This window comes from Sitodiplosis mosellana, unplaced genomic scaffold (genome assembly GCF_009176505.1).
Source record: "Sitodiplosis mosellana isolate CC-2019 unplaced genomic scaffold, AAFC_SMos_1.0 Smas_scaffold_4753, whole genome shotgun sequence".
NCBI lineage: Eukaryota > Metazoa > Arthropoda > Insecta > Diptera > Cecidomyiidae > Sitodiplosis > Sitodiplosis mosellana.
In genome coordinates, this window is record NW_022599995.1 from 26,935 (window position 1) to 38,830 (window position 11,896).

At 38.4% G+C, this 11,896-nt stretch overlaps 1 protein-coding gene across 1 annotated transcript; it reads left to right on the forward strand.

Moving 5' to 3' along the window:
- On the forward strand, nucleotides 1–11,370 carry LOC129572331 (fatty acid synthase-like). Its single transcript, XM_055452272.1, has 20 exons — nucleotides 1–520; nucleotides 657–970; nucleotides 1,066–1,269; nucleotides 1,539–1,696; nucleotides 2,223–2,657; nucleotides 2,721–3,568; nucleotides 3,747–4,126; nucleotides 4,260–4,489; nucleotides 4,555–5,050; nucleotides 5,232–5,365; nucleotides 5,508–6,367; nucleotides 6,466–6,958; nucleotides 7,031–7,153; nucleotides 7,232–7,423; nucleotides 7,617–8,049; nucleotides 8,191–8,408; nucleotides 8,532–8,704; nucleotides 8,821–9,108; nucleotides 9,183–9,259; nucleotides 9,388–11,370. The coding sequence occupies exons 1-20, from the start codon at nucleotides 359–361 to the stop codon at nucleotides 10,406–10,408; spliced, it is 7,239 nt and encodes a 2,412-aa protein (XP_055308247.1). The 5' UTR covers nucleotides 1–358; the 3' UTR covers nucleotides 10,409–11,370.
- The last annotated feature ends 526 nt before the right edge of the window (nucleotides 11,371–11,896 follow it).

Here is an 11,896-nt window from a genome sequence, read left to right on the forward strand (position 1 = left end):
CGTGCAAGTTCAATTTTGTTTTATTTTTGTTTCGTTGGTGATCCTTGTCGATTGTACGTTTTCGTTTAAAGTGGTCGATTTTATACAAGCAGTTGCAATCGAACAACTGATAGGGAAAGTTCGTTTTTGAAACTTCATTGGATATTTATTCAAAAGACCAAAGGACTTGATTGTGTGCGAAACATAATTGACATTATTAAAAGCCTTAACATCATCAAGTGTTATTTCAAACAGTGAATTTGCCAAGCGTTTAAAGGAAATAATTTGAAAGAAAAACAAAGACTAGATTTGTATTTGGTTTTTTACCGTTAAATTCTTCATTTTGATTTGATAACTCGTACGAACCGAAATAGTAAAGATGCCACCAATTCCAAAAGCACCACCAAGCATGCACGACCCAAAATTATTGTCGCGTACGCATGCGTCTACACCTGAAGATGACATCGTAATTACTGGAGTAGCGGGACAATTCCCGAATTCAAAAAATGTCGAAGAATATGCGTATAATTTGTACAACAAAGTAAGCAATTGAAACTAGTCATATATTCGCAGAAATGTTCATGGATAAAAACATGGACCAATTTTTAAACAATTTTGTCAAATTTCACAGAACACAAATTTGAATTGAACTCGCTAAAAAACCATTTAAATTTCAGATTGATATGGTTGACGATGAGGAAATTCGTTGGCGTCATTTTAACGTTGAAATTCCCAAGCGAATGGGCAAAATCTCCGGATTGGAGAAATTTGACGCCACCTTCTTTGGTGTTCATTTCAAGCAAGCCCATACTATGGACCCACAATGCCGTTTGCTCATCGAACGAGCATACGAAGCGGTCATGGATGCTGGAATCAATCCGAAATCGTTGCGTGGCTCCCGCACCGGTGTTTTTGTTGGGGCATGCTTTTCAGAATCGGAAAAAACCTGGTTTTATGAGAAAATTTCAAGTAGTGGCTTTGGTATTACGGGGTACATAATTGCACATTCTTATAACATTGGAATTGTCTTTTAGTTTGAATGTTTTGATGTGATCATTTTTTTTCTCGTTGAATTCAAATATACAGATGTAGTCGTGCTATGTTAGCAAATCGTATCTCATACTCGTTGGGCTTAACTGGACCATCATACTTATTGGATACAGCCTGCTCTAGTTCGATGTATGCATTGGACTGTGCGTTCAGTGCCATTCGGAATGGCGAATGTGATGCAGCTTTGGTCGGTGGTGCGAATCTAATTCTACATCCTTATGTTACGCTACAATTTGCAAGGTAAACTACAATTTGCTTGAATAAATATAAATGATTTCGTTCCAATACACGTTGGAAATGAAATGTTATGATCAGTGCCGGATGTGGAATTTGTTAAAAAAGCAGTGCCACCCTGTGCAAATCATCCCTTTACCATCCCAATGTATTGAATTTGCCGATAATAAATGGAAACAATTCGAATTTCAATCATTTTTTTTCAAATTTTTTTATACATACCTGACAACAAATTGTAAAAGAGTAATTGCTATTGATTGAAACAATCTTTTTAGATTGGGTGTGCTCGCACCAAACGGTTATTGTCGACCATTTGATGTCGATGCAACGGGATATACACGTTCGGAAGCCGTTTGTGTCATTTTCTTGCAAAAAGCCAAAGATGCAAAACGAATCTATTCAACGGTTTTATACTCGAAAACCAATTGCGATGGTAAGTTCAAATCAATTCAATTTTTTTTAAAACTTTTTCGTTCGATGAATATCAACACTTTGAATTTTATATTTCTGCTGGATTGAAAGTTATTAAAGGTTGCATAGAACCGGCTGAGTTTCTATGCTCGATATATTCTCGCATATACTGCGCCGGAACTATAACAAATTCCGGGAGAATCGATCGGAATTTGAAACGAGCATTTGAACCGGCGCTACAAAAAGTTGGCTTCGAAATATTTTGGTTTTAAAGTATAACATAAATATTCCTAAGCGAAATTTTTGTTGGACGAGTCCAATTGTATTTTGAATTTTTGGTTCAAATTACAATAACATGATTAGAGAATCATTGAATTAGTGCTAATCAAAATCCAAAATCTGATTGATTGTTTGCAATTGTGCCATAGAATTCAATGAACAGAAATAAATGACGATGATTCTCTTGAAAAATCCCCCTCTAATAACATTCATTAAAAATAAATTAATTCAAGTTTTCTTTCGATATTTCAAATTGCGATGTGTTTCAGGTTACAAACAGGAGGGTATTACATATCCATCGGGAGCTATGCAACAGAAACTGTTATCGGAATTTTACGATGAAGTTCAAATTGATCCATCAACATTGGCATATGTTGAAGCGCACAGCACTGGAACGGTGGTTGGTGATCCAGAAGAATGTCAGGCATTGGATAATATTTTCTGTAAAAATCGTAAGAAACCGTTGCCAGTTGGTTCAGTAAAATCGAACATCGGTCACTCGGAATCGACGGCGGGTGTATGCAGTATTGCAAAAGTGCTGTTGGCATTTGAAACCGGGTTGATTGCACCGAATATCAATTTTACAAGAATTCGCCCAGGCATCGCATCACTTGAAGAAGGACGTCTCAGTGTTTGCACCGATGTGACCAAATTGGAAGGAGATTTAATCGGTGTGAATGCATTCGGTTTCGGTGGAGCTAACGGTACGTGTGTTTTTACTTAAAACTAAAAACGAGTCCTGTGTATCAATTTGCATTCTGTTTCAGCTCACACATTGTTGCGTCGTCATTTGAAGGAGAAGAAAAATCACGGTGTTCCGGAGGATTCATTGCCTCGATTATTGACATGGTCGGGCCGAACGGAAGAATCAATCGATGTTGTTTTCGATCGACTGCAATCAAAGCCACTTGATAGCGAATACATTGGCTTGTTGCATAACATTCAAAGCGAAGAGATACCTGGTTACATTTTTCGTGGATACTGTTTGCTTCGGCCATCAGCTGATGGCAAAACTACCGATGTGGTTGCCAAGGAAATGCAACATTATAACGGATTGAAGCGTCCGGTTGTATGGGTGTTCAGCGGCATGGGAAGCCAGTGGAGTGAAATGGGATCATCGTTTTTGGAAATTCCAATGTTCAAAAATAGCATTGAACATTGTCACAAAGTTCTTAAGCCATATGGATTGGATTTGATTTCAATTATTACGGCAAACGATCCAACTATGTTTGATAATATTCTTCATTCGTTCGTTGGTATTGCAGCCATTCAAATTGCACTGTGTGACATTTTGAAGGCGCTCGACATTCCATCCGATTATTTTATCGGTCATTCGGTGGGAGAATTGGGGTGTGCCTATGCCGATGGATGCTTTACGGCTGAACAAATGATTTTGGCCGCATATTCACGCGGTATGGCCAGTTTGGAGACGAAGAAAATCCGAGGTTCGATGGCTGCGATTGGCATGAGTTTCAACCAAATTCGACAAAAGGTGCCCGATAACATTGACATCGCTTGTCATAATGGGCCAGATTCGTGTACCGTTTCCGGGCCAGAAGCTGAAATCGCTAAATTTGTCGCTGAACTCAAATCACAAGGCATTTTTGCCAAAGAGGTGAGAAAATGAACATTTAAAAACGTATTTTTTTGTATTTGATTTTTCTGTTTCCCGTGAAAGAAGGAATTTTTCGATTTTTTCCATCTTTTTTCGTGTTTAATCTTTCTTTGTGAAAAAGAGTGATTTTGCATTGGGAAAAAAACGAAGGAAAATTCTAATATATAATTTATTTCAGGTCGCATGTTCAAATATTGCTTATCATTCGCGTTACATTGCCGAGATGGGCCCAAATCTTTTGGCTCGTTTGTCGAAAGTGATTCCAGAACCCAAAAGACGCTCATCCAAATGGTTGAGCTCCAGTGTACCAAAGAGTCGGTGGGAGAGCGAAGAAACTCAGTGGAGCTCTGCCCACTACCACACAAACAATTTGCTGAGCTCCGTTTTGTTTGAAGAAGCATCGAGACACTTACCAACAAATGCACTAACCATCGAAGTGGCTCCACATGGTTTGCTGCAGGCGATTTTGAAGAAATCACTTCCAGGCGCTGTAAATATTTCGCTTGCCAAGCGTGCCAACAAGGACAACGTTTCGTTCTTCTTGCAGGCACTCGGAAAGTGAGTCGTAATTAGAACAAGAATTCCTCAAGATTCGCCGAATCTTTTTTTTTATCACTTTCTTCTTTCTTCCCTTCAATCTTTTCCAAAATTCCATTTCATTCATCAAATCAACCATTTTCTGCTACCTTAGAATCTATGCCAATGGGTACACCGTTCCAGTGCATCGACTGTATCCACCAGTTCAATTCCCAGTTTCACGTGGTACATCAATGATTTCACCGTTGATTCGATGGGAGCACGGCGATGAGTGGTTTGTTACCAAATTCGAATTGCAGCGTTCAACTCGAAGCGGTGAACGAAAAGTCAAAGTCGCTTTAAGTGATCAAGACTATGATTTTATCGTGGGACACACGATCGATGGTAAATTTATTTTCAAATTAATTCGAATGTGAACAATTAAAAAAAATCATCGTCATAATTTGCAGGTCGAGTTTTATTCCCGGCAACGGCATACTTACAACTTGCATGGGAAACATTGGCTTTGATGAAAGGACCTATTTACTTCGACATGAATGTAGAATTTGAAGATATCCGCTTTTTACGTGCTACTGCCTTGACCAAAGGTCAAATCATCGAATTCAATGTCATGGTCCACACTGGAACGGGCCAATTTGAAATTACGGAAAATTCAACGGCAGTTGTCACTGGGCGCATTGTTGAAATCGAAAAAACGGGACCATTGACCACACTACCGCCACTGCCACAAAGCAATTTCCCAATTATGAAAGAACGTGACTTTTATAAAGAATTACGTTTGCGAGGCTATCATTATTCAGGCGTCTTCCGATCGGTACTTGAAGCACGAGGCGATGGTCTATACGGTAAAGTGAAATGGGATCTTAACTGGATTTCGTTCATGGATTGCTTGCTACAAATTAATATTTTGGCCAAAGATTCACGAACTTTGCTTTTGCCCACGAGGTAAGACATTATTTATACTCTTTTGGGAGAATTAGAATTTGTCTAACTCTGCTATTGCTATATGACGTAAGTCTTGAAGAAAAAAAAAAAGTTTGTCATCGAATAGATTTAATCGAAGGGAAAATGTTGCTTATGTTCTCCTTTTTTAATTCGAAATAATTTTCAATTTTAAATCAAATAGAATTCAAAAATTGCGCATCAACGCTGAAGATCACATGAATCAATCGATGGCATTAGATCCTGAAAATCCGTTCTTCGAAGTGTTCGTGTGTCCTGAATTGGGTATTTTGCGCTGTGGTGGAATCGAAATCTTTGGTAAATATGAAATTTTGAATTGATTTGGAATGAATATTTGTTCTTTACACATAGAAATCTATAAAATTTGACGAACAACTTACATTTGAACTTTTTTACCAATAATTTACACAAATGAACCATTAAAATCGTTCCTCATTAGGCATGCACACGAACAGTGTATCGCGTCGTAAGGCGCCTGGCTATCCAGTTCTGGAGACGTACAAATACGTTTCATACCTATCATCGCCCACATTGCGTTTAGCAGATGCAATTCGTTGTCAAACCCAAATCATTTTGGAAAATACGCCTATGTTACGTGTCAAAGCTGTTGAAGTGGACTATGATAACAGTGCTACACCACTCTTACCCCAATTCGAACTAGCCCTTAGCGATTTGCCGTTGGTAACATCGGATTTGATGATCCTAACCGGTCAAGATTTGAGCTTAGGCAAAATCCATGTGGAAGATGGCAAATTGTCAACACAAACCAATTGCTTGATGGTTGTTAGCAAAGATTGCTTATCACGTCACGATTTCGTTGAAGGTGCTATTAAGAGTCTACACGAACGTGGATATTTGGTATCACGTGAACCATCACAACTGACCGCTGCTGAAGCGGCACGCAACTGCCCGCCAGACTTTAATATTGTATCCATGTTACAAACGGATAGCAACGAACAATTGGTTCTTTTGCAACGCGCACAAAAACGTAAAGTCCTGAGAAGCGAACTCGTTATTAATATTTCAAATCCAAGCGATACAACGACCGCTGACACCTACGAATGGCTGGATAAATTGAAATTAGCCATTAAACAAACCAAGGGCCGTGTTATTGTTGTAGCGCAAAATAATTCACGATCGGGTATTATCGGTTTAGTGAATTGTGTTCGCAAGGAACCCGATGGCAATAAAGTTGTGTGCGTTTTCATTGACGACGAACATGCACCACCATTCGATTTGCAACTCCCATTCTATCAAGAGCAACTTAGACTTGGTCTCGCTATAAATGTTTTGAGAAATGTAAGTGAATTTTTATGCACAACTGATTTGTATTTTGGCTTTTGAATACACCTTTTCTCATTTTTGTCACATTTTTTTTCATCTTATTTTCTGTACAGGGAACATGGGGTAGCTTGCGACATTTGGAATTGATACAAGAAATTAAATCAGCTCCACGAAACGATCATTGCTATGGTAATGTATTGCAACGTGGTGATCTGTCAACACTTTCATGGCTTGAAGGGCCGATCGATGCCCGACGAGAACATGATGTCGTTCAAGTGCAATATGCATCGATCAATTTCCGTGATGTAATGTTAGCCACCGGTCGTCTGTCGGCTGAAGTCATCGGGACAAATCGATTGGATCAAGAATGTATTTTGGGTTTCGAATTCTCGGGCTTGAACAAAAAAGGTGAACGTGTCATGGGCACAATTATTTCCGGTGCAATGGCCACTCAATTGGTACCCAACGAATTTTTAACATGGAAAGTACCGGATCATTGGACACTTCGCGAAGCTGCCACTGTTCCAGTCGTTTATATGACCGTTTACTGTGCATTCTTTATGTACAATCCCATTCGAAAGGGAAAAAAAATCTTGATTCATGCAGGTAAATCTCATTAATGCGTCGACCAATTTCAAATCCTTAAAAAATTAACACTTTTCGTCCATTTCTACAAAGGTAGTGGAGGCATTGGTTTATCAGCAATCCGTGTTGCCTTAGCCTATGGATTGGAAGTTTTCACAACAGTTTCCACACCGGTAAAGAAGAAATTTATTATGGACACATTCCCTCAATTGAAAGGTATGAACCATACCGTATGGTATCATGCATCGATTTCTTGAAGAATTTTTCTCTTAAAACGGTATTTCACTTCAACAGAGGAAAATATTGGAAACTCTCGTGATTGTTCATTTGAGAAAATGATCAAATTGCGTACGAATGGCGAAGGCGTCGACTTTGTACTGAACTCGTTGGCTGAAGAACAACTGCACGCTTCGATCAGATGTTTGGGACGCGGTGGAACATTCTTGGAAATTGGCAAATTTGACTTGGCCAACGATTCAAAGATTGGTACGTTTATAAACTATTTTTTTTGTTGAAATTATGAGTTCGAATACGTTTACAAGTGACCTCCGGTCAAAAACAGCTGCCGTAAGAATGACATTAAATGAAGTATGACAGCTATGAGTTAGTTCAAAATACGATCGATGATTCACAATTCACACTCCTATCAAAAATTACCTATTTGTTCCGAATTTTTCAGGTCTTGGTCCATTCTTGAAGGAAATCACGTTCCGTTCGGTGCTCGTCGATAATTTGTTTTCGGCCGAAGAAAATGACAAAGTACAAGTCTATGAATTGGTAGAAAAAGATTTGCGGCGAGGTGTCATTCAGCCACTGCACTCGACCGTATTTGAAGTGCATGAAATTGAAAAGGCCTATCGTTTCTTGAGTACCGGCAAGCATGTCGGTAAAGTCATTTTGAAGATCCGTGAAAATCAATACGACGAATTTACGGTGCCGATTGCGGCTATTCCACGCGTTTACTGTGATCCAAACTCGGTTTACATCATTCCCGGTGGTTTGGGTGGCTTCGGATTAGAACTTGCTGATTGGTTGATCATTCGTGGGGCCAGAAAATTAGTGCTCAGTTCAAGCAGAGGCATTACGAAGAGCTATCAATCATATCGCATCAAGTAAGTTTTACGTTTTTTTATCAATGGGGCTTGTTTTAGAAAAAAACGTTGTTTACAAAAGTTGGAACCGGTTTTCAATCATTTATTCAAAGGCTTCTCTTTGACAAAAATTATTTTTCGAAATAATATCCATTTGAATAGAATTTGGGAAGCCTATGGAACCAAGATCGTTGTGAACACAGACAATATCACGACTCGCGCTGGTTGCGAAAAGCTCTTCAAGGCGGCTCTTCAACTTGGTCCAATTGGTGGTATTTTCAATTTGGCTGTCGTTTTGCGCGACAGCATTTTGGATAATCAAACGGTTGAGAAATTCGTGGAATGCATGCTGCCAAAAGCAACAGCCACTGAATATTTGGGTAAAATAATGTTTATTCCTGACTGAATTGTTGTTATTTTTTCATGTTTTGTATCGTTTTTTTTGTTCATACGTCGATTTTTCCAAAGTTTCTAACAAAACGTCAAATTTCATTCTTATACAGACGAATTCTCTCGTAAATTGGCTCCGCAATTGAAACATTTCGTCATTTTCTCGAGTGTATCATGCGGCCGTGGAAATGGTGGCCAAACGAATTATGGCATGGCAAACAGTGTGATGGAGCGTATCATCGAAAGAAGACACAGAGATGGATTGCCAGCGAAAGCAGTTCAATGGGTAAATTGTTGCATTTTTCAAACACATTGGAATCCATATAGTTCAAATGATTTCGAGAAATTTGAAGAGAAAATGTTTGAACAATTTAAAGTAGAAAAATTTCAAATCATTTATAGGGAGCCGTTGGAGAAGTTGGTTTAGTTGCTGATATGGCTGAGGATAAAATCGATATGGAAATCGGTGGAACGTTGCAACAACGTATAAGTAGCTGTTTGATTGAACTTGACGCACTGTTGACGACAGAGAAGGAGCCGATCGTTTCGAGTATGGTAGTTGCAGAGAAACGAATTGGTTCCGATGGAAAGGGCAACCTTATTGAATGTGTGTCAAATATCATGGGCATTCGAGACATCAAGACCGTTTCTAGTACAGCCACTTTGTCGGAAGTCGGAATGGATAGTTTGGTATGAATTTGTCCAGAGAAAAAATTCAAAAAATTTCCAGATATATTTTAAATTAATCTCAATGTCAACTTTAGATGGCCGTCGAAATTAAGCAAACATTGGAGAGAGAATTTGAAATCTTTTTGACACCACAAGATTTGCGTTCGCTTACGTAAGTTTGAAATGATTTCCATGCATAAATCATTGCAATTATTTAGCCTTAATGCTAAAAAGCATCGATATTTCAAAAAAAAAAAAATTGTATCAAAAATTGTTCAAAAATCGTTTCTTCTTTCTCAGATTCACAAAATTACAAGAGTACGCTGATGCTCGTCAAACCAAAGAGGGCCAAGAAAACGTGAAATTGAAGATGGCCAGTGAAGATCGTGTTACCGGTGTTCAATTGTTGCTTCGTAATTTGGGTGATGAAGCAACTAGCAGAGAAAAGTTGTTGCGACTCAATTCCATCAACAATGCCGAAAAATTCGATTCATCGCTATTGATGATCCCAGGTATCGAGGGTGTGTCAAGTATTGCATGGAAAAATATTGCCGCTGGACTGAATTTACCAACGTTCATACTTCAACTAACGGAACAATCGAATACCCAATCCATCGCCGATATTGCAGCATCTCTCTATGACGAAGTCAAATCGAAAGTGTTCAAAAAACAAGAATTCTTCTACTTCGTCGGCTATTCGTTCGGTTCATATATCACGTTGGAGCTTGCGCGGCTCTTTGAGGCAGATGGAATGGCAGGACATGTTCTTTTGATCGATGGTGCTCCCAACTTCTTGAAACACCTCAGTCTTGCCACGCTGGGAACAAATCAAACCGTTACCGATACCGCAATTCAAATGATGTTGATTCATGTAATTTGCCAGCAGGTCTTTCCCAACGATAATCCAGATGAAATTTACATGATTTTATCCGAATTGAAAACATGGCCCGAAAAAGTCAATCGTTTGGTTGAGTTTGGTGTTAAGGCAAACATTGAATATTCAGAGCAATATTTACGCGATATGCTCGATGCGTTGTTCACTCGCTTGAAATTGGTGTTCAGCTATGAAGAAGGCCAAATTGCCAAACTCAAATCGTCGATCACATTGGTTCGACCAACCGAAGTGGCGGTCGTCGATATTGACGAAGACTATGAGCTATCAAAACAAACAGAAGCCACCGTCAATTTGAAATTCATTGAAGGCAATCACACAACAATGTTGGACAATCAGAAACTGCAGCAAATCATCAACGATGTTGATCCAAATCAAGCATCCAATCGCGACTTTAGCTCATACATTTGGTCCGGCAAAAACACATAATTGCATAAAATCACCTACTATTACACAACTACTTCATCTGAACATTCTAACGCTACTTTCAAGACTGGATCTCGACTCAACTTATTGAAGAAGAAGAAAAAAACAGACCAATAAACATGAAAACAATTCACGCACTAGAGTGCTTGGCTATGGTTAATTTGGATTCCCTAAACATGTACTCTGTTTTCATTTTTGGTTTAACCAAATAAATCGCTTGAATGAAGGATTCTTTTTCGAAAAATAAGGGTTGTTCATTGGGTTTTAAGTTTTATTATTTTTACGTTGAATGAAGTGAATTAAATGAAAATTTTTTAAATGAATGAAAATTGAACGTCGAGTTTTGATTTTTACAAATGAACAATTCATTGAATTACAATGTAACACATTTTCCAGGAATTAAATTCTATTTCATTTCATTTTTTGATTATATGATACACTATTAATATTACGACGTTGAAGCATTGACGCACACAACAATTCGCACATAAAAGTGACAAAACGCACACAAAAATTACAATTTGAACACAAATTAAAAATCATATTACTTAAACTTATGTTTAAATATGTTAACGGTGAAATGTTTTTATAATGGAATAAAAAATGAAGAAGTGGTTTCAAACAGATGATACCATTAATAATGGTCCATTACAAATTGTAATTTATAATCGTTTTCAATGATCACGGTCGCAGCAAGAACGTATACCATTAGCGACATCTTGTCGGAGGGATAGTAATGCCCTGTATGTTGGTCTAAGGGGTAGGAACACAAGCGCTTGAGACGAATTCGTACGAATATTCGTGAATTCTTGTGATTGTGTATACGAGACATTCGCAGCGCAGTGAGTTTACAACAACAATAACAAAGCCACGAACGCATGAATATATGCGAATACATACGAATGACATAACTTGTTTCTAGCCCCTAGATGTTGGTGTACACTTGACCATTTCTGTTAAACATGTACACTAGACTGCTCCAAAAAAAAAAAGTTGGTCGAAGAAAAAAAGCGTCATCCAGTTTCGAAAAATATACCTCAAAAAAATAGGTTTGGTCCAAAAAAATCATATGGGTACCATATAAAAACCCATAGCAAGCCCCATATCAAATTTTTCATGCCAGCGAATTCGGAAGCCATTTTAGATCGCAACATTTCGACCGATTCCATTATTCCAGCCAACTTTTGGCCAAAATTGATGATGAGGTTTTGTTTGGCTCGTCAATATCTATAACTTTTACCAAGACATCAGCTCTTGAAAAGGCATTCTGGGCCAGTTACAGTGTAAAATGACCGAAAAAATGGCAATTTTTCGGCATTTTTCGCATTTATCGCTCTACTGGTCACCCAGGTGGTGGACTTTTCTCAGTTTTGGAATGGTGTCGTGTAGCCAGTAGCCGTATGAACAATTTGGCACTTCTCAGATTGCAATTTGGATGGAATTTAGTGCCGATTGATTCAGACATAGAAGACAAATTTCAGGCCAAAATGA

Bases quoted from the DNA above. Each gene is read 5' to 3' on its own strand.
- LOC129572331 (XM_055452272.1), top strand. From the start codon at position 359: ATGCCACCAATTCCAAAAGCACCACCAAGCATGCACGACCCAAAATTA. The intron at 5,366-5,507 runs GTAAATATGAAA...GTTCCTCATTAG, and splicing joins TGGTGGAATCGAAATCTTTG to GCATGCACACGAACAGTGTA. The intron at 8,050-8,190 runs GTAAGTTTTACG...CCATTTGAATAG, and splicing joins TATCAATCATATCGCATCAA to AATTTGGGAAGCCTATGGAA.